The sequence below is a fragment of the Oryctolagus cuniculus genome, chromosome 20, assembly GCF_964237555.1.
Source record: "Oryctolagus cuniculus chromosome 20, mOryCun1.1, whole genome shotgun sequence".
Classification (NCBI taxonomy): Eukaryota; Metazoa; Chordata; class Mammalia; order Lagomorpha; family Leporidae; genus Oryctolagus; species Oryctolagus cuniculus.
This window is the reverse complement of record NC_091451.1, coordinates 14,835,819-14,862,279: the sequence shown is the minus strand read 5'-3', so window position 1 is coordinate 14,862,279 and position 26,461 is coordinate 14,835,819. Positions and strand designations below refer to the sequence as shown.

Below are 26,461 nucleotides of genomic sequence, written 5' to 3'. Positions count from 1 at the left end.
CCCAGATGGAATCACACAGGCTTCTGGCTTTGGCTGTTGCAGGTTATTTGGGGAGTAAACCAGCAGATGGAAGATAACTCTTATCTCTCTCCCCCACCCCACCCGCTCCTGCCTTTCAAATAAATAACATTTCCAAAACATTAGATTCTGTGGTTGAGAATCACTAGTTAAAGGCGGGGGCCTGAGAGTCACATACACGTGTGACTCTGGACTGGCTGCTAGCTCCTGGAGCCCGAGTCTGATTATTCTGTAGGATGCGGACAGTTCTCGTCTCCTGGGTGGAGCCTACTCCAATTACACAGTAGAGGTGAAGTCCCACGGTGGGGCTCTCAGTAGACCCTGGCGCCTGCCAGGTGCATCTCATGAGTACCCCCTGCCCGTCCTTTCTTCCCCATTCCCGCTGGCTGATGGTCGCAGCTTTGCACTTGCTGTCCTAGCTTCCAGTCGCCCTTGCTCCCTTCAGGGTCACCTTCACACAGCACACAGCCTCTGTGATCTGGCTGCTGCCCGCCTCGTGGCCCCGTCTCCCCCCGGGCCTCCCGTCCAGCCACATGGAGACGCCAGTGTTCCTCTGCACCATGCAGTGTCTTGCCCTTGTGTGCTGGCTCATGTATTCCTTCTGCCTGGACGAACCTCCGAGCTCTTTATCTGGCTGACTTGCTGCCTTTAGGCTTATTCAAGTTTCACTTCCAAAAAGTTAAACCTGGAGCTTCCTTTCCCACGCAGCTCAGGGCTCCTCCTCTGGGTTCCTGCAGCACCTAGACCAGATCTTGCTCCCTGCTTCTGTCTCATTGCATAGTGGGTTTTGTTTTTAAAGATTTATTTTATTTATTTGAAAGCAGAGTTACAGAGAGAGGTAGAGCCATAGAGAGAGGGCTTCCATCCACTGGTTCACTCCCCAGATGCCGCAACGGCCAGAGCTGCACAGATACAAAGCCAGGAGCCAGGAGCTTCTTCTGGGTGTCCCACATGGGTGCAAGGGACCAAAGACTTGGGCCATCTTCTGCTGCTTTCTCAGGCCATAGCAGAGAGCTGGATTGGAAGTGGAGCAGCCGGGACTCAAACTGGCGCCCATATGGGATGTGGACACTGCAGGCGGCAGCTCTATCCACTGGCAGCAGCTTTACGGGCTACACCAGCCCCTGCATAGTGTTTTTGTGTCTGGGTTTGTCTCTCCTGAGCTGTGTGGGTGCAAGGATTGTAGCTTTTTCCTGTCTATATACGTAACATCTAGCACTTTGCCTGACACACAAGAAGGTGCTTAGCAAATATTTATTGAGGGACTGAATGGATGCGGTGCCATCATTGCCCTTTATGCTGGGTTTAGAGCCATAGTTTAGAAATGGTTATAAAATAGTCCATAAATCTGCTGTCTCTGGCTCGGAAGCAGCACTCTCTGCCAGGGAAAGGCACGGAGCTGACGGGTGACACTTGCATGAACGTGCGTGGCTGACTAACGATGCAGGGAGTGAAAACATCACCCCATCTGCTTACAGCAGCATCCGCCGGCTCTTCTGAGAACAGAGGCACCTGTAGCCTTCTGGGCATCCTCCTCAGGGCCCTTCCTGCGGGTGAACCTCTTTCCCTAATTCCTCCCCTCACTTGTGGATTGACATATTTGCGGGATTCCCTTAGGTACCTGTTTACTTTTGCCGCTGACTCACCATTCATCCTACAGATACAGTCGGGCCTGACTGAACCCACAGCAGACGCACCGTGTTGCGGAGCAAAGATGAGGGATATCTACCTACTCTTCTACTCGCTGCCATTATCCCCTGGACAGTACAGTCTAATAACTATTCCCGTTGCACTGGTATTCTACGTCATCTAGGGGTGACTTAAAGCACCCAGGAGGACTGTGGATGTGCAAACACTGTCATTTCAATAAGAGCCTTGCGCATCCTAGGATTTTCATATCCTCGGGGTCCTGGAACCAAGCCCCGCCCCCATCCCCCAGGACCCTGAGAGCCGCCTGCGGAAACCCAGCGCTCCTGCCGTGCGCAGCAGTGTGCATTAACCTCTGGGCAGCTGGCTCGCTGCTCTTCTTCGGACCTCGATGCCCGCCCTCCCCCCCCATCGCCCCCTCCCCGTGATGCTCCCTGCTTCCCCGGGTCTCTCACGGCCGCTGCCGCAGGGTTGAGACCTTCCGCTTCCTAAGTCCAAAGAAGGAAGTGCAAGCCAGGTACGAAGCAGAAGTTGGAGGTGCTGAGTCCATCTTGACCTCTTTCCTCCTCCAGTAACAATGAGGCTTTGTTGGTCAGGCGTTAGGTTACAGGACCGGCTTGCGGAGTCCGAGCCTGCTAAAGCATTCTCTCTGGGAGCTTAGCTCTCGCAGCCTCGGGTTCTCCATCCGCGAGGTGTGTGCTGGTGGGAGGGGGCGTGGACAAGGGAGATCCCTGCGGGCCCTCGCTCCCAGTTTTCAGGACGGTGCTGGGGTCTGCGGGAGGGCGAGGGAGGACGCTGGCCACACGCTGGTAGCCCCTCGCCAGGCCAGCCTGCGGGGCGTGCCCGGGGGGGATTCCGGGAAGCGGCGACCTGGGAAGAGGCCCGGGGCAGAGGAGCTGCAGCGAAGCCGCTCGCTGGCCTCTAAGAGCCGCTGGCCGGCGAGAAACCTGGTCCCGCAGGGCGGGGACCAGCCGGGGCGGGGCTGGGGGGGCCGGAATCAGGAAATTCCTTTCCGTGGCAGCCCCTCCCCGCCCCCCTTCTTAGGGGCCCGACCTGCCGGGACCCAGGTGCCCTGGGAAAGAGAAAGTGAAATGCTCGCGGTGGTGGTGGGGGGTGGTTCCCTCGCACCTCGGGGCCCCCGCCTCGCCTGGGCTCGGGGCTCACAGCACGCGTGGGAGCGCACGAACGCCGTTTCGCTCCAGCCTGGGGCCTCCCCGAGGGCGGCTCAGGGGGCTCCCCGCGGGCGGCTCAGGGGGCTCCCGAGCTCCGAGAGGCGTCCCCAGGCAGCGGTCCCGTTCAGCTTAAGCTGGTGTCACATGAGCCGCGGGGGAGTGGGAACCGGGGAGTGGGCGGGGCCTTGCGCGCCGAGAGGGGGCTGCCAGGTCCACCTATGTGCGCCGCGGCCCTGCTGACGGATGCCAGGAATTCCCAATGAGAGGCGATGGGGGGAAGTTTGGGCAACTCGGCCTGGCCAATGGGGAACCTCGGGAGGGCTCTGCCCCTGCCCCCGCCCCCGCCCTCCTCGGCTCCCGCAGCGCGAGTGTGTCCGCCTTGCTCAGTGTGCGTGGGGATTTGGTCCGAGCGCCCGCGCCCAGGCAGGCAGGCAGGCAGCCCGCGGGCTCCGGAGATCCAGCCGCCGCCGTCGCCGCCAGCAGCAGCACCCTCCGTGAGCAGCGCCGCGGGAGATCCGGGCGCAGGGGAGCCAGCCCAGCCCAGAGCCCGGCCAGACGTCCTCTCCACGCCGGGGCAGCCGCCGCCGCCTGGGTCCCCCGGGGAAGAAGGTGGAGGAAGAACTCCAGCCCCTAGCACGCGCGCACCATCACCATGGACCACTATGATTCCCAGCAGACCAACGACTACATGCAGCCGGAGGAAGACTGGGACCGGGACCTGCTATTGGACCCGGCCTGGGAGAAGCAGCAGAGAAAGGTGAGCAGCCGCCCCCACTCGCCGCAGCCCCCAGCCTAGCCGTGCTGCGCCCGCCGCGCTCCCGGCTCCCGGCTCCCGGCTCGGAGCGGGTTCCGGGCGCGCAGTGGCGGGGGCGGCGCGGCGGCGGCGGGCTTGGGTGTTGGGTTACAGGCGCGGGGCGGAAGGGGGAGCGCCCAAGCCCCAGAGCCCGCGAACGCCGAGCCCGAGCACGGGGAGCTGGCGTAGCCGGCGGGCAGGTCGCCGTGGGGCCCGCGATCCAGGCCGCCCCGCCGCAGTCGCCGCCACCATCCCTGCGTGGGCAGGGCGCGGGGGCGCAGCTCTGGAGCCTGGGGCCGGGACCCCGGCTCGAAGGCTGCTCGCTCGGGATCGATTTTCCATTCTCTCCCCCGCCCCCTGGCCGGCTCTCCATATGGCGTGCGGTGGCTGCGCGCTTCCTGGGCAGCGGTGGGTTCAGTACCTGCGGGGCCAGCCAGCTGCCTGGGACTCTGTGTCCCCAGCTCGCCGGCCAGAGGGGTTGGGGGTCACCTCGAGACCCGCCCGGAGGTGAATCCGCTGGAGAGCGGTCGTGGTGGAGACACCCGGGGGGCGGCCGCGGGCTCCGCTGAGGGCCCTGTGGGGGCGGGGTCAGGACTGCGAACGGTTTGGTTGCCTCACTCCGGAGGCTGGTGGTTGCGAGCCGCACATGGCTTGCGTCGGCGTCCTGCTCCCCCGGCCCCCGCTCTTTTCCCGGCTGGATTCGAGCGGAGGGGCTGCGGGGCGAGGGTCTGTCCCCGGGGGATGTTCGGGGTCTGTCAGTGGTTATCCGCGCTTAGCCGCGTGCGGGTTGCTCGCTCCTCCATGGGGCTGGCAAGGGGACCCCCGCAGAGTGTCCAGGGGCAGGAAGAGGTCGGAACCCACTCTTGTTGCGGGGGGCGGGGGGCGAGGAGCGGAGAGGGCGCCCCAACCCTGCTGCGGTTTCCTGTCCGCGCGGTGAGCCCTAGCCTCGGGCAGCCACGTACCCTGCACACCCCCCGCCCGCTGCCCGCTCCCATCCGGTCCTCCCCCCACTTCACGCCGCCGACCCGGGGATGGGGGGGCAGGATGGCGCGTCCCTTTGGATAGCGCGGTTAGGGCTGGGCTTGTGGGAGAACGCTCATGTCCAAAAATGGTAACATTCATTCCCTTTTTTAAACTTAAAAGGGGGGGAGTTTAGAGAGCCGACTGAAGTTTTTTTTTTTTTTTTTTTTCCGGCCAAAGGCATCCTGTATTAGCTCACTCAGGAATCCTAAACCCTGAAACGGCGCCCTTTTACTCCCTTCATCAGACAAGCAGAGGTAATTTAAAACACACCCACGGTGGGCTTCCTCACCGGAGACTACCTGCGGCCGCGGGGCCAGTCCTCTGCAGCAACAGCGCAGGGTCCCCTGGCCTTGAACTGCCTGATTCCTAAGGTGGCAGTTGCTTAAACACTCCCTCCCCGTCTTCCTGTGGCCCCTGCAGGAGAGCTGGGCTCTGGGGGTCTGGGCACAGCCTCCCAGCTAAGTCACCTTGTTTCCCGGGACTACTGAGTTGAAACTTGAATGTTGATATGAGATCCCTTTGGGGGACAAACCAGAGGGCTCCTCCCCCCCAAAAAAATCAAGGGTGACACTTTTTGCAATGATCTTCAATTGGATGGGAAAAGTGAGATGAGCATGGTGATGTCTTGGGGGTCTTCCATGGAAGGAGAAGAGAAAGAAAAGTCCCAGCTTAGGAATAGCCTGCCTGTGCCCGGAAGGGGCCTGAGTGACAGCTGCCCAGGAACCAGGCCCCCGTGAGCACTGTGCGGTTGAGTTCCCCTCCTGGACACAGTCTTGGGCTTGCACACAGGTGCACCCTGGAATGAATGAATGGGCATAATAAGTGTGGTTGGGGGTAAAATATAGATTTCCAGAACTCTGCCCACGTGGTCATAGATATGAGGGGCTCTGCACAGCCAGGTGGTCACAGACCACTTGGGGAACTGGGTTCTTTGGGGAGCAGACCCATGGAGCCGGCACCTGCTGGTGAGTGACAGTTCCAGTCGCTACTGCCCACAGCTCTGTGAGTCAGGCACACATGAGGATGCAGTAACCAGGGCCAGAGAGGGGAAGTAGCCTGCCCAGCGTCCTGTGCTGCTGAGCCATGGACATGTGCAGAGCAGGCAGCTTCCCCTCACTCAGCCCTGTTTGCTGAGGGAGGCAGGAAGGGCTGGCTGGGCCTGGCACCCAGAGCCAGAGGCTCTCCAGACCAGGCTGAGCTGGCACCTGCTCCGTGGGGTTGCTGGAGGCAGATCTGGCAGAAGGAGCCATGGGTCTGTTTGGAAAATCGGCTCCATGTTTTCTTCCCTACCATGGATTCCCTGTGTTACCTTTCGTGGGGCTCATTTTCCCTGTCCGTGGCATTTCTGCTTTGCCTGGTTCTCATCAGGGTGGTGATGTTATGTGCGGGGGCGGGGGGGGGGGGTTGGTTAAGACTTAAAGAAACTTGTGGATTTCCATTCCCTCCTTCCTGACCGTGGGAGGCTGGGGTTAAGTGGGACCAGGGCTGACAAGTGTGAGAGGAGGAGACAGGGGGATACTGGGTGGAAGGAGAAAGAGCCTTTAATTTTTTTAAAAAATTTATATAGGAGGCAGAGACAGAAAGAGCTGCCATCCACTGGTTTGCTTCCTACCTGCCTAGAACAGTTTTGACTGGGCCAGGTGGTCATGGGGGAAGCCAGGGACTCAATTGGGTTGGCAGAAACCCAAACACTTGAGCCACCATTGCTACCTCCCCGGGTGCACGTAAGCAGGATCATAGAATTGGGAGTGGAGCGACTTAAACCTAGGCACTCTGACATGGGTTGTGGGCATCCCAACCTGGCTGTTAATCACTCAAACAGCTACTCCGAGACCCTGTTTTTTTTGCCCTGGCAAAAACCACAGTTATTTGTGAGACTTGGGGCAAGTCATTTCCCTCTCTTAAGCTTGTATTAGATCCTTCAACAAACACAAGGAGCGTCCTGTGCTGCCTGCCCTGGGGACTGCAGAAATGCTTGGGAAATGCACATTAAGAAAAAAGGAAGCATGGGTTTCCGATTTCTGTGTGAAAAAAAGAAGCCTATCTTTCTATTCCATTTTTCTGTGAACTCTTTGAAGTGCCCTTGTACTTGTGAGCTGCTGTGCTGTGCCGGGCAGGGTTCAGGGTGTTGATCTGAGGGCAGTGAACCAGGCAGGCCAGGCCTTGGAGCTTCCATTGTGTTTCCTGTCTGTAAAAGGACACATTCCTGCCGCTCCCACCCTTCAGGGCTCCTAGGGCATCTGATGAAATGACACAGGAGGAAGGGCCTCCTGGGGGAAGGCAGGGCTGATGCAGATGAAGGTAGAAGAAGTCTGAGCAGGCAGGAGGCACGCATGAGTCAGGGTGTTGTGGCAGGTGAGCTGGTCCTGCTTCCAGATGTGAGATGCAGTTATCTTAGGGACCGAGCCTGTGAAGGAGCTGTGCTCCACGCATTCTTCAGCCTTTGCTGTCTTTCTGATCTTCTGGACTGAGCCTCTGGGCCACCTCTGGCAGGGTCAGCGCTGCGCTTCCAGGATGACCATGGCTTCCAGTATGTCCCCTCCCCTGGGTCTTGCCCAGACTCCTGGGCATTTGTGTGTGCAGGTGTTGGGCAGGTTGGAGAGAGTGTTGACTTGGGGTAGGATCGTCGCTCTGTACCTTTAGCCTGTGACCTTGGGCAGGTTCCTCTAAGCCCTGATTCCTTGTTTGTAAGAAGGAACTGAGACCCACCTTGCAGGCTGGCGTGAGAATCTGCTGTTTCTTTTTTCTTTTTATTTATTTATTTATTTATGGAAGGCAGAGTTACAGAAGGAAAGGAAAGGAGAGAGAGAGAGAGAGAGAGAGAGAGAGAGAGAGAGAGGATTTTCCATCCACTGGTTCACTTCCCAGATGGCTGCAATGACCCGGGCTGGGCCAGGCGGAAGCCAGGAGCCATGAGCTTCTTCTGGGTCTCCCACGTGGGTGCAGGGACCCAAGCATTTGGGTGCTGCTTTCTCAGACCATTAGCAGGGAGCTGGATCCAAAGTAGAGCAGCCAGCACTTGAACCCATGGCCATATGGGATGCTGGCGCAGCAGGTACCTTTAACCCACTGTGCACAGAGCCAGCCCCTGCTGTTAACTTCTGTTCTCTGCTTCCCTTTCAGACCTGGGGATTCTGGTTGAATGTGTATTCCCACAGGTGCCAGCCCTCGGGCTTTTTACATGTAGGAGCTTCGTCAGTATTTGTTGGGTGGCTGAATGTTGAAACAGAGAGGCGGCCTCAGCACGTGACTAAGGGTGGCTGTGAATAAGGCCCAGATCCTACACTCACGTCAGGCCGGGTCACAGGAGGACAGGTTGCCCTGTGCACACTCGCTTCTGGACAGTGAGACCCTCACAGGGCTGGAGGACTACCAAGAAGCGGGGGTGGGGTGGGGGGAGGCATGGTCTGCCGGGGACAGGTTTACTTGGGGAGGTGCAGGGCGTCCAAAGCCAGGGCGGTGCCTGCTGGGAATTTAGCTGGGGGGCGGGGGGAGAGGTTACCAGGCTCTTGTCTCTACTCCCAGACGCCTCACTGGTCTGCACTCTTGCCTGTTTCACTCCATGCTAGTGCCATGGAGCAGTGGCCCAGCCTGTCCTGTTTGCGACTGAATTCCTGTTGTGCGTGGCTCCCATCCCCAGGGTGGGGGTGGGAATGAAATGATGAATCCCCATCCTGCCCTGTGCTGCCCCTGTGTCCTGGCTCCAGCCAGGACTTGCTCTGGGCACACTGGGGCCTGGATCTTGGCCCCTCCGCTGACTAACTGTGTGATCCTGGACAAGTCACTTGCCCTCTGTGGCTGGTGATAGCAGGGGGGACACGGGGATAACAATACTTCCTGCCCGATGTAGTTGTGTGGAGGTTTAGATGAAGTAATGTATGTCGGGTACTACATTATTAGCACCTAGTATACAGTGAGTGCTCAATAACTGTTTATTCTTTGGGGAATCGGCCTGCCTGTGACCTTATCACAGGCTTTGAGACAAGCTGCAGTGTATGAACCGTCTTCCAAGGAGCCACGGTTGGCTTGGGGTACACAGGAGACTTGTTTTCCTTCTGACTTCTGACCTCTGACCCTGAGCTCAACGCTGGTTCCTTCTAAGTCACTTTACCTCCGACTGCCGAGTTCCTTCTGCTGGGGAACGCTAGTGCCTGCCTTGCCTACCCCCTTCCCGCTGCCTGGGCATCTGGGATGAAGGCGTGTCAGCTGGATGTGTGCAGGGAAAATGACTGCACGGTATGAACGTGCTTGAAAAGCGATTTAGCCCCGCAGTGTCTGCAGACCCCATCATTAAACAGCTCAGGGCGTGTTGGGCCCTGCCCACCCCTCCCGGCAGCTTAGCCAGCCCTGCTGTACCCCAGGACCCGATGTAGCTCCTTCCTGTCCAAACCCTGCCCCACGTGGGTGAGCTGTGAACAGATGCCCCGCTGGCTGGGGAAGCCGTTGATACAACCTGAAGGAGAGATGGACCGGGGTGGGGTGGCAGTGGGGGAGCAGAGGCTGGGCTGCTGGGCCCAGAGGCCAGCGGGCCCTGGTCCGGGTAGGTAAGGGCTGCTTGTGGCTGCTGCCTGGACTGCCCTTGGGCAGGAGCGCATGGGTTTTTCGGTCTGAGTAGGAGCTCAGGCTGCATGCTGGCGATGGGTCTGTAGGACTGAGAGACTAGGAGGCTCCTGTGGGGTGCGTGCTAGCGGCCTTCTGAGAGCAACACGGGGACCCTGCTTCCTCACGGCTGACTTGTGGGGAGGTGCTGCCAGCTGTGTTGCCTCCCCTTCCATCTTCTCTAGGAAGGCCTGGGGCTGGGCGCCCGGCCAGTGGCCACAAACCATGACTCTGGCTTGAGGACTTGTCATATACAAGACCTGGTGCTCCTTGTGGGTCTGGAGCCAGGGCAGGCGGCTCGAGTCACTGAGCTGACCCAGTCAGTGGGCGTGCTATTGGGCATCTCTGGGGCAGAGCCTAGCCCCTTACTGGAGCGAGATTTGCCCTTGAGGAGCCTGGGGCTCTCTGTGGGGTCATGGAAAGCAATTTAGGTGGAAAGCGGAGACACAGGGTCGCCCCAGGCTGTGCCGGTGCTGGCCAGGGGTGTGGCTATGACAAACACGGGGGCCCCTGGAGGGCAGCGGCCACCCCTTGGCCTATGGTGGGGAGAAGGTGGACAGCTGTGTCCCAGGGGATTTGTGGGATTTGAAGCCAGTTCCGCTGGGATGCTCAGTTTTCCCTGACATTTAAGCTGTGTGTGCGCGTGTGTAATGGACAGCAGGACAGGGTAGGTGGCTGGAGGCCTGAGCAAAGCGACAGTGCGTCACACCCCTCCTGTGGTTCTCTCCCCTTCTGCTTTCCCTTTCTTCTGGGCCTTGTCGCCTGTCCAGGAGGATGGCCAGGCCGGGCTGGCTGTGCAGGTGGCTGGCGGGCTCTCAAGGCCCACACCTCTGCATGGGTGGTGTTGGGATATCTTCACCAGCTAACCCTGTTTGAGCTGTTGCCAGCGTGTAGCCCAAGACCTGGAGGGGTGGAGGGGCTCCTTGCTCACCAGCCCTGCTGATGTCCCCCTTGGGAGTGGTGAGTGGGCCGCATCTCTACGGGAGTGGCCCATCCTGGGACTCCCCAGCGGGCAGCGGTTTGGACAGTGCCAGTCTGTGGCTCCCCAGTGAGGTCATGGCTGAGGCCGCAGGCAGAGGAAACCCCCTGAGGCCTGGTTCCTCAGTTGTGGTCAGAAGGGTGAGCCTCCTTCAGACTCCTGCTCCAGCCCAGGCTTTCCCCTTCGTGTGCTAAGTCTGTTCCCCCAGGCCCGGCCCTGACGGAGCCTTGGAGGTGGCTGGGGCAGGAGACCCAGCCTGCCAAGGTCTCGGCCAGCCTGGAAACCCCCTGCCTTCTCTCCCTACACAACACAGTTTCCCACCTGTTCGCAGGCTGGGCATCCCAGCAGGTGGAGGAGCCCAGGGCCTGCTTGGATTTTGGTGGCCAGGGCACTGTGTGTCCTGTCTAGGGAGGCTCCCAGACCACATGTGGCAACATTCGTGACCCCAGCCTGCCCCTCTGCGTGCCCCCTTCAGTCACCCTGAAGTGGCAGCGCCGTTGGTTGTAGTGGGATGGGCAGATTCAGCCCCCTTCCAGACCAGTGAGTGAAAGCTGAGGGTGTCCCCAGCACCATGGGCAGGAGCATCTTCACAGACCAGAGATGGCAGTGGGGCTGAGTTTTTATAGAAGTTGAAAAAGGTTTCTCAGAATAATTATAGCGGCTCCCCTTTCCTGAGTGTGTGCTAAGTACCGGCGGCTGTCTATGCACGAACACAACTGACCCCAGGAGGTGGGTACCACCATTAACCCATTTTACAGATGGGAAAACTGGCTCCGAGTGGCTACAGAGGACTTCCAGGATCGCATGGCCAGCAAGTGGTGGTGCTGGGCTCCAAAGCTGGACTGTCTGGCTCCAGCATTTTCACTCCTCACCGCTTTGCTCTGCTGCTTAGGAAACAAATGCATGTGTGTGTAGGAACGTTTAACCAAAGACAAACGTATGCAAACAAAACCCCAGTGATGGAAGGGGTCTGGAATTCGGTAGTGGTGACGGTTGCACAACCTTGTGAGTGTATGCAAAGCCACTGGGTTGTGTACTTTAAAACCGGGGCCTTTGTGCTGCAAGAGTTACATTTTGTAAAAAGCTTAAGAAAATACTAAGTAACATAAAGAAGGAAATGGCAGTCGCCCGTCAGTCCATCTCGAGAGTGGCTGTCACTCCCAGCAGTCCTGATGGTGTCACACTGTGTGTGCATGTGTGTGTGCAATGCGTGTGCACATGCCCGTGCACGCACACACATATGTGTGTCTTGCTCATCTCTCCTGCTCACTGCTTGGGCCAGGGATCTCTTCCTGGGGAGTGAGCAGAGCCTAGAAGAGGAAAATGGTTCAGAAGAGTGGCTTTTGTGCAAGGCGTGATTCTGAGTGGCCCATTCCTTGGAAACTGCCTGGGCGTAGATGACAGAGCAGCCCAGCCCAGAGAGCAGCCTGGGGAGGGGGGGTCTTCCTCATTTCTCCAAGTCCCAGTCATCGGGGAGCGTCCCAGCAGCCCTGGCTGTGCAAACGCTGGTGGCTAGCATCGCTTCTCTCCATCTGCCAGCCCCAGGGCTCCTGGGGGAGGGCCCGAGGCGTGGGCAGGGTCCCCCGCCCCAGGAGGCAGCCGCAGGTTGCCTAGCAATGGTGGAATGGTGGGGGAAAGGTGACTTAGCCCACTCTCAAGCAGCCGAGATGCTGAGATGCAGAGGATACTGTTCCCCTGGAAACTGCCTGCTTGGTCCTTGACTACAGCCGTCTGCCTCTGGGACTGGGGTCCGTCCTCCGTGGAGAGGGAGCGGGGTCCTCTCTAGGCCTGTCCCCAACAGGGTCGGGGGTGGGGGACGTAGAGACAGCCCTGCGTGTGGACTGTGTGTTAGGTGTGTCCTGCCGGTGACTCCATTTGACATTCACAGCAGCCTCGTAAGGTCTGTGGGATGCTCATACTACAGACGAAGCCCTGGGCTTGGAGAGGGAGGGCAACACGCTCATGGCCGCACAGCGAGAAGGGACTGAGAATGAGGGTGCTGGTTCCTGGGACCCTGAAAGGGAGCCATCGCTCTTGGTTCCAAGCGTCTCACATGCGCAAGACACTGGGGCATGAATGTAAATGGTGTCCATGCCTGGGAAGGCCAGGGAGGACGGAGGGGAGATTGACAGGAGGCTTTTCTGTTTTATATCAGCCAAGCAACCAGCCAGGACTTACTCACAATGTCCTGGTTCTCCAAGTCAGTATGAAGACTAATCCTTCCTGCTGGTTGGAGGCCAAAGGACTTGTGGTGTTTTGTTTTTTTTTTTTTTAATTTTTGACAGGCAGAGTGGACAGTGAGAGAGAGACAGAGAGAAAGGTCTTCCTTGTTCCATTGGTTCACCCCCCAGTGGCTGCTGCAGCCGGCGTGCTGCGGCCTACACACCGTGCTGATCCGAAGCCAGGAGCCAGGTGCTTCTCCTGGTCTCCCATGTGGTGCAGGGCCCAAGCACTTGGGCCATCCTCCACTGCACTCCCGGGCCACAGCAGAGAGCTGGCCTGGAAGAGGGGCAACCGGGACAGAATCCGGCCCCCCGACCGGGACTAGAACCTGGGGTGCTGGCGCTGCAGGCAGAGGATTAGCCTATTGAGCCGTGGTGCCGCCCAAGGACTTGTTTTACCTTAGTCAGTCACGTGATGCTTCTTACGGATGGGAATTGAGGCTCAGAGAAGGTGAGTGACTTCCCTGAGACTGACCAGCTCATTAAACAGGGTCATGAATGAGCCCAGGCAAATGCCCTCAGAACCCTGCTGTTTACCTTCCAAAAGCTCACAGAATGTGTGTATTATGAAAAAATTATGCACAGATTTCAAAGTTGGGTTCCTGCCCCCCTCCATGGGAGTAGGCATTTATTTAGCATGTGGGTTAAGAAGCTGCTTGGTGGGGGGGGGGGGGGCGGAGGAGGCGCTGTGGTGTAGCAGGTAAAGCAGCTGTCTGCAGTGCCTGCATCCCATATGGGTACTGATTCGAGTCCCGGCTGTTCCACTTCAATCCAGCTCTCTGCTGTGGCCTGGGAAAGCAGTAGAAGATGGCCCAGGTGCTTGGGCCCCTGTACCCGTGTAGGAGACTCCAGGGAAGCTCCTGGCTTCAGATCAGTGCAGCTCCGGCTGTTGTGGCCAACTGGGAAGTGAACCAGCGGATGGAAGACCTCTCTCTCTCTCTCTCTCTCTCTCTCTGCCTCTCCTCTCTCTGTGTAACTCTGACTTTCAAATAGACAAATAAGTCTTAAAAAAAATAATAAAATAAAGAAGCTGCTTGGGACACCTGCGTCCCATACTGGAGTGCATGGGTTCGAATCCTGGCTCTGCTCTTGGGAATCCTGGGAGGCAGCAGGTAAAGGTCAAGTGGTTGGGTCCCTGGAAGACCAGAATTAATTCCTGGTTGTTGTGGGTATTTGGGGAGTGAGCAAGGGAAACATGTCTGTCTCTGTGCCTGTCCAATAAATAAATAATATTTACTCCCAAGTAAATTTATTGATGAACTTTTTGAAGTACTCGTGTCCATATACACTCTTGTTAAAGCAGTCTATGGTTTATTTGGGAGACAAGGCTTATATATAAATGAAATAAGAACACCCCCAGGCAGTGTGTAATCAAGTGCTCATGACATGATTCATGGTTTTTTACATTTATACATTCACATGTGGTTTTCTGCCCATTAATCATGATGAGCAAACTTGTGGGGTCTTATCCCCATTATGTAGATGGGGAAAGCTGGACTCAGAAAGATGGTTTGACTGTACTGGGCTCTGTCTGTTGCAAGCCGGAATGGGATGGTATGGGATTTGAATCTGGGTCTTTGCAGGGTCTGGAGGCTAAGAGGGTGGGCATTGGCCTTTCTGAAGAGGCTTTCCTTGGTTGAGAAGGTAGCGGGGATACTAGTTGTGTTCCTACCCATTGTTCAGTAGAAGTGGGGGTAACTGTGGGGAGTGGACACAGAGCTGCTGAGCCAGGAGGGCCCCGGGTCCCTGTTGGCTTCTCCTAGCACTGACTCCAGCTTTTGGGTCTTGAAGCTCTTTGGCTTTGAGATTCAGCAGCACCCCACTTCTCTGCTGTTTGGGTTCCTTCAGTAACACCTGCTCTGGCCTTCCCCTTGGCGTCACCGGGGAACCAAGCCGACTTTGAACCGGGTGGCCCAGGGCCAGCTTTGTTTTGATCGTTAAAAACCTGTGCAAGAGAAGCCCTTGGAGTTCCTTAAGCCTCGAGACTGTTCAGAGAGTTGGCGAGGGTCAGTCTGGGTGCAGGGCTGGGGCTTTCCGGCAACCTGCACCTGGCAGTGCCATTTCCTGGGCCCCAACTTTGAACGTTAGGGGGAGGGGTGGTGCCAAGAGTCTAAATCAAAGGCCCCAAGTGGCTGGGCCCAGGTAGGAAAGCAAGGGCGGGTGGGCGGGGGGGGGTGGGCATGGGGGCAGGGCGCCCCTCCGCTCCTCCTTCTCCCTGTGTCTTGGTGGTGGGTGCCGTGGAGCTGCCTGGAGCGTGGTCACAGCACTGTGATTTGAGGCCAGGCCGGGGCTTGTAGAGAAGCATTTTTATGGGCCTGGAGATTTATTTTTTTCAACGCCCTCTGCAGAGCTGATTATAACTGACGGGAGTGAGACAGAGCGGTGCCCGGCTCTATTTTCAAATCATCTGTAGGTGCAGTGACATGAGGGGAGGGAGCCTCGAGGTGGGTGGCCTCCTTCAGGCTGGGATGGAAGAGAGGCACCAAGGCGCGCACGCATGTGGGTGGGAAGGGGCTGTTAAAACCAAGCTCGCTCTTTCCGCCTCCCGATGGCCCATGGCGGGCTGTCCACGTGGTTCAGGGGAGGAGAGAGAAGGGGGAGTTCTCCCTTCTTCTACGTCAAGTGCAAACCAGGGTTAGGATCCTTGGCCCCTCCCAGTGTGCCGAGGGCCTGCCGTCTGCAGCCGGTCCGGTGTCTGTCCTGGTCTGCCTGTGCGTGGGGGTGTCTGTCGGTGTGTCTGGCTGCGTGTGTCTCTCCGGCTCCCAGAAGCCCCTCTGTTGTTTTTGGCCCCTGCCTTGACCTTGGCCAGGGAGCTGCTGCCTTTTGAACGCCTCAGACATCCTCCAGATAACACACGGGCGCGCGCCAGGGCAGTTCCCGATATTTCAGAAGGGCCTTTTTTTCCAGGAACCCAAAGTGCTTTTCCAGACTCAGCCCTGGGAGCTGGGCCGTGGAGGCGGCGGCCCGTGGAGCATGTTTTCCTGCAGGGGAGGAAGTGGGGCCAGGCCCCTGGTTTCCTGCCCCTTCCTCCTGGATGCTGGTGGCCAGCACAGTTTGGGTGTCTTTGCGAGCACGAAGTCCTGAGGCCTCTCTGTAGAAATTCAGGTATTTTCCCAACTGCGGCCCAAAGAAATCCTATCATTTTTTTTCCTCCCCTTCCCTTCTTTCTTAAAGGTTCACTGTCCCTTTGTTAATTTTTGTAAAGATTTATTTTTATTTATTTGAGAGAGTTAGAGAGAGAGGTAGAGACAGAGAGAGAGAGGTCTTCCATCCACTGGTTCACTCCCCAGGTGACTGCAATGACTGTAGCTGAGCTGATCCAAAGTTGGTGCAGGGGCCCAAGGGCTTGGGCCACCCTCCACTGCTTTCCCAGGTTCATTAGCAGAGAACGGGATCAGAAATGCAGCCGCCTGGACTCGAACCGGTGCCTGTATGGGAAGCGGGCGCTGCAGGCCAAGGTTTAACCTGCTGCACCACAGTGCTGCCCCCCACCCTCTGTTAATTTTTAGAAGCATTAAGGAATGGCACGTTGTGGCCTCAGTTTGGTGTGTCTGGCACCTTTGGGTGCTTGGCATGGACAGTGATGCCACACTGGCACCCAAGGGAAGGTGCTGCCCCTTTCCTCGGAAGCCACTGGGTAGAAGGCCCAGGTCAAAGGTCGGGCCCACCTTGCCAGCCTGGGGACCGAGCCTCATCACGCCCTCTCCTCGTCCCCTCCCCTGCCGAGGCAGCTCGGTGCTGAGCTTCACGTTCAGTGACTTATTGCATCCTTACAACCCCTGTAGCTGGGCAGGAGGCAAGGGACAGTTGAGGGTCTTTGGAGAGACCTGAAAGAGTCAGGTGCCTAAGCAAGTATCTTTGGATCGTCTGATCTTGAAGCCAGTGCACAAAGCCCAGGCTGCCTTCTGGTTTTTATTCTAAGGAAATCGTGCATTGCAGAGGTGAGGACTAGGTGTTCCCCTCCCCGGTTCTACTGCCTTCCCTACCTGGAGACCCCGAATTTGGTGTTCTCCATCCAGGGTGAGTGTTGATAGCGCTCCTGCCTCTGTAGCAGGCTGTGATTCTGTGCCTGTTTTAAAACCTCATATAGGGCCCAGTGCTGTGGTGCAAGGGGTTAAAGCCCTGGCCTGCAGCACCGGCATTCCATATGGGCACCGGTTCAAGTCCCGGCTGCTCCACTTCCGATCCAGCTCTCTGCTGTGGCCTGGGAAAGCAGTAGAAGATGGCCCAAGTGCTTGGGCCCCTGCACCCATGTGGGAGACCTGGAAGAAGCTCCTGGCTCCTGGCTTTGGATCAGCTCAGCTCTGACCGTTGTGGCCATCTGGGGAGTGAACCATCAGATGGAAGACCTCTCTCTCTGTCTCTACCTCTCTCTGTAACTCTGTCTTTCAAATAAATAAAATAAATCTTAAAAAAACCCAAAAACCTCATATAAACGGTGTCACAGCCAGTTCCTCTACTCCATCACTCTTCTCGCTCACACCCTCCTGAGCCCTGGCTTGTCCCCATGCACTTGGCGGGAGCGCTGATTGGTGGTCTCTGATTTCACGCAGAGACCACTGAGGCCTGGGGGGCCTGCCCGGGAGGACACAGCTCCTTACAGGTGGCAGGGGGGGCTAGAAGAGCCAGCTTCCTGCCTCTGCACCGGTTGCACCCGCTGCCCTGCGCCCCGCCCTGTCGGAGCTCAGAGACCCGCCGGCCTTTGATGAGCGAGGCAGAAGTTCGTTGCAGTGTTATTTTCTTTCTTCCCACGTGAGTTCTTGGCATGTGGCTCCTGTCGCCTGTGAGTGTCTGCCCCCTGGCCTGCTTTTCCTGGGGTTATGAGAGCCAGGTTCTTAGGGACACACCCTACCTTTTCCATTTTTTTTTTCTTCCGAGGGTAGCAGTTGTGCTTTTATTACCTTATTTGTTTATCTGAAAGAGGGAGACCAAGGGAGAGCTTTCGTTCACTGGTTCACTCCCCAAATGCCTGCCAACAGCGGGGGCTGGGCCAGCCTGAAACCAGGAACCTAGACCTCCATCTGACTCTCCCACAGGGGTGGCAGGGACCCAGGTCCTTGAGCCACCACCTGCTGCCTTCCAGGGTGCACATTAGCAGGAAGCTGGATGGCCGGCGCCGCGGCTCAATAGGCTAATCCTCCACCTAGCGGTGCCAGCAGACCGGGTTCTAGTCCCGGTTGGGGCGCCGGATTCTGTCCCGGTTGCCCCTCTTCCAGGCCAGCTCTCTGCTGTGGCCCGGGAGTGCAGTGGAGGATGGCCCAAGTGCTTGGGCCCTGCACCCCATGGGAGACCAGGAGAAGCACCTGGCTCCTGCCTTCGGAACAGCACGGTGCGCCGGCCGCAGCGCGCCAGCTGTGGCGGCCATTGGAGGGTGAACCAACGGCAAAAGGAAGACCTTTCTCTCTGTCTCTTTCTCTCACTATCCACTCTGCCTGTCAAAGAAAAAAAAAAAAAAAAGAAAAAAAAAAAAAGGCAGGAAGCTGGAGTTGGAAGCCTGGCCGGGACTCGAACCCTGGCACTCTGATATGGAATGCTGGCATCGTCAGCAGCTTCTTCACTGTGTGCTGAATGCCTGTCCCTCTTCCTACTTCTTGTGGAAGCAAATACGTAATGACAGAGCTGCTGGGGGCTGGGGGTGCTTCCTCTACGTGAATTTATATTTTCTGTCTCACAGTAGCATCTTGCAACACTCGGCAGCTAGTGTGGCATGCCGGACAGAAGCTGTGCTTTTTGGATGTGGGACTTGGGCTGCATGTTGAATTTTGGAAGAGGCCAGAGGCGGGGTGTGTGTGTGTGGGTGTGTGTGTGTGTGTGCTGTCGGGGTTTGGGGGAGCTCTTTCAGCCAGGCCCATTCCCAGGCCCTGAGGGCAGCAGGTGGGGTCATGGTCATGCTGCCCTTGTCGCTGCCTTGTCCTGCCGGGATGCCTCCTCTTGTCTTCTCCCCTGGCTCTCAGCCCTCAGTGAGTGCCTGGGCAGGATGATGGGCTGGTGAGAGCTGCAAAGGACAGATGTGCTGGCAGCTGGCTGGCAGCCCTCACTTCCCTCTCGCTGGGCACTGTTGCAAAACTCTTGGCTCCAAAGACATTTGGAGGCTCAGGGATGTCCCCGATCTGTGAATGACAAGAGGCTTCTTGGCTGATCCAAGGTGGGCTTGCGGGGTATTCTGGGGTCCCTAGGAAGTATGCCCCGAGCTGCGGCTCATCCTAGCTCCTTGCAGAGCAGGCAGGCAAGCTTGCGCATAGTAGGAGCTTCTTGGATAGCCGGGGAGGGGGATGGCACTGGAGGAGGGACAGGGGCATGGGCAGCCACAGTCCAGCAGGAGATGTCTGGCAGGCAGCCACTAAGGGGCTGCGTGGCAAGGCCCTGAGTCACTAGGGGATGCTCCAGCAATGGGGCTGCTTCCGGGGCCTGGAGCAGAGGCCTGGCTGGCTCCTGCTGGAGACAGGGGCAGTCAGGTGGCCTTGTCAGAATAGGGTATGGTCCGAGCCTGGGGTGGCCTCCGTCCTTGCCATGCCACTCTGCGCCACTCCGCGCCCCTCCCCTGGCGGGCTGGCGGCTGCGAGGTGCTGTGGAGCCAGCGTGGGCCTCCAGCCCTGCTGGGCAGGCCAGCTGTGAGTGTCCCTCCTTGGGCTGGCTGCCCGCCTCGCATTCCTGTCCCGAGGTGCTGGCCGCGCTGACTCCTCCCTCCATACTCTGTTCCTGCCCCCGAAGGTGGGGTTGTTACACTTGGCCTGGGGCTCCTGCTTCAGCAAGACTTAGAGAGCTTCTGGTTCTCTTGTGTGGGTTTGGGGACCTCAAAGGAACTAAAACTTGGGCCTGGGTTTTCCTTCTCCTTCCTGTCAAGGCCGGGGGGCCTCTCTCTCTTTAGGGCTGGGCGTCAGCAGCTTCGGGGAGCCAGCTCTCCAGCATGTGGGGTCCAGCAGGGCTGTGGTTCACCTGCCTCCTGCTCCCTTTCTGTTGGGACTTTGGGGGTGTCCTTTGGGACAGGGGATGGGTATGGAAAGACTGTCCTGTCTTAGTCCTTAGGACCAGAGACTTGTCTGGTTGGAGCAGGAAGGATGATGGAGTGTTACACACCAGGGTCTCGAGAGACGTGTGGTCTTGTCACAGAGCTGCCTGTGGCCACCAGGTGATGATGGACCAGTCTCACCTGTGCCTCCCCTGGAAGCCCAGTGGGGGCTGGGACCACTGGGAGACCACCACTAAGGTTGAGGCTGCCGCCTGGGGCTGCAGGCCCCCTGGAAGCTAACCATTCTGGGAACACTGGCTCTTATCTTCCCGAGGCTTTGTGTCCTCAGCTTTCAGGAATTTGCTGCTGCCTGCTAGGGCGGGCGTGGGTGGGGTTAGGTGAATGTACTTCCCTTTCAGGCAGACTCGGAGCCAGGGCTGTGTGCATCCCCGGGGCCCTGCCTCTGTGGGCTCTGGAAATGCCTCCCCAGGGTGTGGCCCTGAGCGGGAAGCCTGTGGCTGAGGAGGAGGGAGAGTGGAGCGGGTGGCCACCTCCTCTGCCTTCCAGCCCCTGCCCTCCAGGGAGGAGTAGGTCAGTGGCCTGGGCCGGTGCTTTGGGTTGGCTCTGCTGATCCGCAGACCTGGAGGGAGGGAGCTCAGAGAAACTCTGACCAGAGTTGGGGAGCGAGGCTGCCAGCCTGGACTCTGCCCCGGGACCTGCTCAGCGGGCAGCCTGGTCTTTCATCTGTTTTCTTCCAGGGCCCAGCCTCAGCCCCTTCTGCCCCTCGCCGTGGTTTGAAGATGTCAGATCAGCATGCCCAAAGCAGAAGGGAGCCACACCGTCCTAACTCTCGCCACTTAGATGAAGACGCTGGGGTCCATAGTGCTGGTCTGATTTGTTCCGGGAACTCACTCCTGTGGGGCCGGACTTGCTAAGGGTTGTTTATTCTGTCTGCTGACGTCACCCTTGCAGGAGGGCTGCAGAACCGCTGCTGGTGGGCGCACGTGGGTTGGCGTCTGCTCCACAGGCAGATGGAGCCGCTGGGGTTCTGGCTTCCGCGTAGGTGGTCAATCTCACGTGAATTCCACACTTGGAGACAGCTGTGCCCTGACAGGTTGGAGGTGGTGATGGACAGGTGGGCCCTCCTGGGATTGGCTCCTGAGCTGGCATTTTTTTTTTTTTTAAGATTTATTTATTTGAAAGGCAGAGTTAGAGAGAGAGAGAGAGAGAGAGAGAGAGAGAGAGAGATCTTCCATCTGCTGATTCACTCCCCAATGACTGGGACTAGGCCATGATGAAGCCAGGAGCCAGGAGCTTCTTCCAGGTCTCCCACGTTGGTGCAGGGACCCAAGCACTTTGGCCATCTTCCACTGCTTTCTCAGGTGCATTAGCAGGGAGCTGGATCGGAAGCAGAGCAGCTGGGAGTAGAACCAGTGCCCATATGAGATGCCAGTGTCGCAGGTAATGGGTTAACCCGCTGTGCCACAGTGCCGGCCCCCTGAGTCTGTCTTTGAGGGCGGCCATGAGGAAGGATCCTGAGGGTCCGTGGCAGCCCTCCAGTGGTGGTGGTGGTCCTAGTATGAACGCCTCACACTCACTTCCCCGTGACCAGCCCTGGGGTGCGTGCGTCCCTTGCGTGCTCTGCGTCAGTGAACAACCACAAGCCGCCTGTGAAGAGCAGGTGCTTTGACATTTCACAGAAGGAACTGATGTCTAGAGTAGGTCATTTGCCCCAGCTCACACAGCTCTTAGTGGGAAGCTGGGCTTTGACCCAGGCTGCCTGTTTGGAGCCTGCTTTCCTAAAGCCTGCTCCAGCCACTTCCTCTCTGCTGGGTCATCCCAGCTGGCTGGGGGAACCATCGGCTGGCCCCGGTTAGAGATGGAGCTGCTTCTGCACCCTCCCAGGGCCCTATATGCTTCTCTCCTGACTCCACGTTCCATTGCATTCCTGAGGAACCAGGAAGCGGCCCCTCTCTGGTCCTGGTCATGGAGGCTGAAGTCCCAGTGCTATGTTAGTTAGCAGAGGTGGGAGCATCTCAGGGCCAGGTGGAGGCGTTTAAAAAAAATGATTTAAGGGGCCAGCGCTGTGGCGTAACGGGTAAAACTGCCTGCAGTGCTGGCATCCCATAGTGGCGCCGGTTCGAGTCCTGGCTGCTCCACTTCCAATTCAGCTCTCTGCTATGGCCTGGGAAAGCAGTAGAAGATGGCCCAAGTCCTTGGGCCCCTGCACCCGCGTGGGAGGCCTGGAAGAAGCTCCTGGCCCCTGGCTTTGGATTGGCACAGCTCTGGCTGCTGTGGCCATCTGGGGAGTGAACCAGTGGATGGAAGACCTTTCTCTCTGCCTCTGCTTCTCTTACTGTGTAACTCTGACTTTCAAAAAAAAAAAAATCTTTAAAAAAATGATTTAAATACATTTTTCTTTATTAAATGTATTTATTGGATAGGGAGAGAGAGAGAGAGAGGCAGAGATCTTCCATCTTCTGGTTCACTTCCCAAATGCCTGCATTAGCCAGGGCTGGGCCAGGCCAAGGCCAGGATCCCAAAACTCAGTCTGAGTCTCTCATGTGGGTGGCAGAAACCCAAGTACTTGAGCCGTCACCTGTTGCCTTCCAGGGTGCACAGTATCAGGAAGCTGGAATCAGGAGCAGAACCAGGACTCAAACTCTGATTAGGGAACCCAGGTACCCCAAGTGATGTCTTAATTGTTGTGCCAAATGCCTGTCCCTTAAAGTTTTATTGATTTATTTGAGAGACGGAGAGTCAGGGGGCTGCAGCTGGGAGCTGGGAATGCCATCCAGGTCTCCCAGATAGGTGACTGGAGCCCAGATACTTGAACTGTAGTTCAAGTTCACTGCTGCCTCCCATGGTCTGCATTAGCAGGAAGCTGGACTCAGGAACGGAGCTGGGACTTGAACTCAGGTGCTCCGGTGTGGGATGCTGGAGTCTGAACTGCTAGACCAAACTCCCAGCCCAGCTCGGGGCTTTTGGCCACCCTGCGTCTTTCTCTTCGCCCTTCTCCCGTCTGCCCTGGTCTGTTGTTCTCTTGTCCCCCATTGACATCCCAGGCACTGGTCACCCCCAAGGATGGCCTTGGGAATGAGACTCTGCCGGGCCTTGCCTCTGGGCCTCCCTGGGATCCTGGGGTTCTGGCCCTGCCTTTGTTGGCTGCTGCTAGTAGGGCACCTTCCCGGTCATGTCAAGGTCAGGTTCAAGGTTGACTGTGGCAGTGCCCCAGGCTTGCATTGCCTTCTTTCCCGCTATTTGTCACACGTCTTGTGTTATCCCCACAGCGAGGCAGGATTACTGACTGGTGGGAGAAATGAAGTAGCTCGCTGAGGCTCATGTATGGCAGACTGGGAGCCACACGCTGCTCTGTGGGACTAGTGTGTCACCCACCTGATGCCTGGAGTGAGCACAAGGCCCCAGACAACCACAACACGCCAGCCTGGCTACAGCCTCCAGAGCCTGGGAGGGCTGGGGCTGTCTCCCCAGGGAAGGGGCGCTGCTGGCCTCCGTGGACAGAGGAAACCTGATGGCAGGAGTCAGGGCCACCTCCTGCTGTAGTGACAGTAATGACACTGGGAGCGTCCCAGTGTTTGCTGTTCTGATGCCATGTGCCACCGTCCCCAGCTCGTTATGGGTGAGCCCTGGGACGAGTGCCTTCATGAGGTAGCCCGTATGATCCCCACGGCAACACCGGGAAGTGGGCGCCAGCACCCCCCACTTCACAGATGGGCCCTCGAGGCCCAGAGAGGTTAAGCAACCTGCCCAAGGTCCTGCAGCCAGTCAGTGGCTCACCTATGATTTGAACCCAAGGATTTCTGGGCCGTAGGATCAGGCGTGTTTCAGATTTTAAAGTATTTGTGTGTAAATAATGAGATATCTTGGGGATGAGTCCCAAGTCTAAACACGAAATTCCTTTGTACCTTATATATGCATTACACACAGAGCCTGAATGTAATTTTATATTGTTTTTGGTGTACTTTTTTTTAAATTAAATTAGCTTATTTGAGAGGCAGAGAGAAAGAGCTTCCATCTGGGTTCACTCCCCAAGTGCCCATTTGGGTCATTCCAGCCTAGGCTGGGAGCTGAAGTTGGCAGCGGTGAACTCAATCCCGGTCTCCCGCGTGGGTGGCAGGAACTGGGTACTTGAGCCATCAGTGCTGCCTCCCAGGATCTGCCTTTCAGGAAGCTGGAGCCAGGAGTGGAGCCAGGTATCCAACCCAGGCACCCAGAGGTGGGGTGTGGGCAGCTTAACGAGCGTCTCCGTCACTAGGCCAGACGTCAGCTCCTGCACCTGCATTTGACTGTGATCTGTCACTGGAGGTCCAATGTGGCATTTTCCACCTATGGCATCCTGTAGGGCTCAAAAAGTTGCCGATTTTGGATTTTCGGGTTAGGATGCTGAGTTTGCACCTGGTACCCAGTGGGCTCTTGGAAAGACCGTAATTCTGGAATAGAGAGCCCTCGGACTCTACCTTTAAGTCTTGTGGACCCTGGCATGGCTTCTGTGGGAGTGTGAGGCCAGCAGCATCCCCTAGGACTCCCAGGCCACTTCCTGTCGGGGGCCAAAGCCCCCTGTGCATGGCGTGGCAGGGCTGAGAAGGCTCCTGCACCCCACAGTGTGGGAGGGGCAGGGCCAGAAGCCCCTCCTTCGTGGTTTGTCCCTCTGGGGAGGTCAGTGTTGAATTCGTGTCACCAACGCCAACGCTGTCAGATATTTAATTCCTGGGGAGGGATAAGAGAGCAAATAACTTTGAATTTATTCAAGTTGTCAGCTCATGAAGCGAAGTTGATTCTTATTTCTGTATTTATTCACAGTGCATTTTAGTTGCATGCGTGAACGGATTTTTAAAAAGTTGTGGCATTTGTGCATGGGAGTAGAGAGAGCAGTATAGTGGAGTCTCATGTACCTGTTACTGGGCTCCAGTCGTTAGCAGCCGATCCTGCCTGGATGTACAGGTGCTCATCTGAGGTTTGAACTAACTCCCTGGAAAACTAGCCAGGTGATGTTGGGCGCCAGGCCCAGCCGGGAAGGCCGTGTCTGTAGCGTGAGTTCAGGTAGAAACTGGAGATTGTTGACATACACGTAGGGCTGAAGGCACTCGGCCTGTGTTTACTGTAGATTATGGTTCTCTCTCTTTTTTTTTTTAAATGACATTTCAAACAGAAGAAAATGTTCAGAGAATAGTGTAACAAAATCCTTGGTCTCAGTGGCTGGATTTCACGGGTCCACGTGTCACTGAGCGATGGGATGCTCTCCAAGAAACGCATCGCAAGGCGATTTTGTCACTGTGTGAGCTTCATGGAGGTGGACTTAGACAAACTAAGAGGGCTGCAAGGTCACAAAGTGGAGGGAGGATTTTAGCTCCATGATAATCTTAAGGCGCCACGGTTGACTGCACAGTCTTTTTTTTTTTTTTTTTTTTTTTTTTTTTTAGATTTATTTATTTATTTGAAAGTCAGAGTAACACAGAGAGGAGAGGCAGAGAGAGAGAGGTCTTCCATCCACTGGTTCACTCCCCAGATGGCTGCAATGGCCAGAGCTGAGCTGATCCAAAGCCAGGAGCCAGGAGCTTCTTCTGGGTCTCCCATGTGGGTGCAGGGGCCCAAGGACTTGGGCCATCTTCTACTGCTATCCCGGGCCATAGCAGAGAGCTGGACAGGAAGTGGAGCAGGCGGGTCTCGAACCGGCGCCCATATGGGATGCCGGCACTTCAGGCCAGGGTGTTAACGCACTGCGCCACAGCGCCGGCCCCAACAGTCTGTTGTTGACAGAAATGTTGCTGTGTGGCTGGGGACTGTATTAAACACTTACAGGTCCAGGTCAGGGTCAGCTGCATGACCTTGGCCTTGGAGCAGGCCAGTGCACGAGAGACCCACGGCTGACCTGTTGTGTGCAGAGGTGTTGGGCCCAGTGTATAGTGAAGGAAGCCCAGAGGAAGGCTGCAGCCCTGCTAGGAGGAGCCAGGTGAGGCTTCCTGGAGGAGGTGACAACGTGAGCCAAGAATCAGACCTAGACTTCGTCAGAATGACCAGAGGCAGGGACACAGGAGTGCAGTGTGGAGATGAGTGAAGGAGACAGTGGGCCGGTGCAGCTGCGTGTGGGATGCCTGGGGGTGGGTAGCGGTGGGTACTGGGCGTATCAGTGGAGGCACAAGCTCTGGCCATCTGTGCGGCGGTACAGGCACCAGGCTTGCCCTGAGAGCTGCTCAGCGGGTGTGTGGCTGTCTGCGTCGGACACCACACGTGGAGAGGCCCGTGTGCAGGGCCCATGTGGCAGGTGGGGAAGGTGGAAGCCAGAAGAGTATGTGAAGGTGCAGAGAGAGGGCCCAGGGTTGTGATATGGAAGAGGGACTGGGTTGACTTGCCCCAGGGCCAGAAGTAGGACTCGGTGGCAGCCGCGTGGCCAGGAGTCCCGTTCAGTCCTACCCCAGAAGGACGGGCCCGGGGGGCATGCGTGGTTCCGCCTCGCCCAGCCTGCCCTGGCCCCTCCTTCCTCTGTTCTACACGCCGAGGCTGGGGAGGGTGGCTTAGTGACCGTGGGCACAGGCACAGGCGCTCCGAGGAAGGCGGCTGTGGAGGAGGTGCTGGCTCGTTGCCATGGGAACCATCTCGGCTGTGGGTTTCCAGTTCCAAGGATGCCCTGGAAGGGATGAGCTCACTCCACCTGCACCTGAGTCAGCGCTGCCTGCCTCTGCTGCTCGCTTTCCTAGGCCGGGCGGAAACCCAGCCCCAGCCCCTGCCTCTGTAGACCCTTCGCCCTGCCTGCTGTGCTGCCCTGCCCTGGTGGGGCTGTCGGCCTCAGGGAGGAGGCCCAGCTGGCCGTCCTCGCAGTCAGCCGCTTGGCCGATGTGGCCGGGGCACCAGCACCTCCTGGTGTGTGTGTGTGTGTCTACCGGTCTGGTGGGAGCAGTTCCTGGCAGTGGCTGTGGACTTCCTGGCAGGTGTGGCACCGGCGTCACCTCCGTGGGCCTGCACTGTCGTTGGGGGACGATAACTTCAGTGTGGGATTGGGGGGCCCTGGACACAACGGTGTGTGTTTTCAGAAACCCGTTT

At 57.6% G+C, this 26,461-nt stretch overlaps 1 protein-coding gene across 3 annotated transcripts in view; it reads left to right on the top strand.

The window, feature by feature from the left end:
• The first annotated feature begins 3,162 nt into the window (after window positions 1-3,162).
• The window catches only part of ACTN1 (actinin alpha 1), a 102,168-nt gene continuing 78,869 nt past the window's right edge, over window positions 3,163-26,461 (top strand). For 2 of the 3 annotated variants that reach the window (XM_017349365.3, XM_017349364.3), the window contains exon 1: window positions 3,186-3,594. In XM_017349365.3, coding sequence (XP_017204854.1) covers window positions 3,490-3,594 — 105 coding nt within the window. In that variant the 5' untranslated portion in view covers window positions 3,186-3,489. Of the gene's footprint in view, window positions 3,595-26,461 lie in introns of all 3 variants that reach the window. The other variant, XM_002719521.5, reaches the window with a different exon arrangement.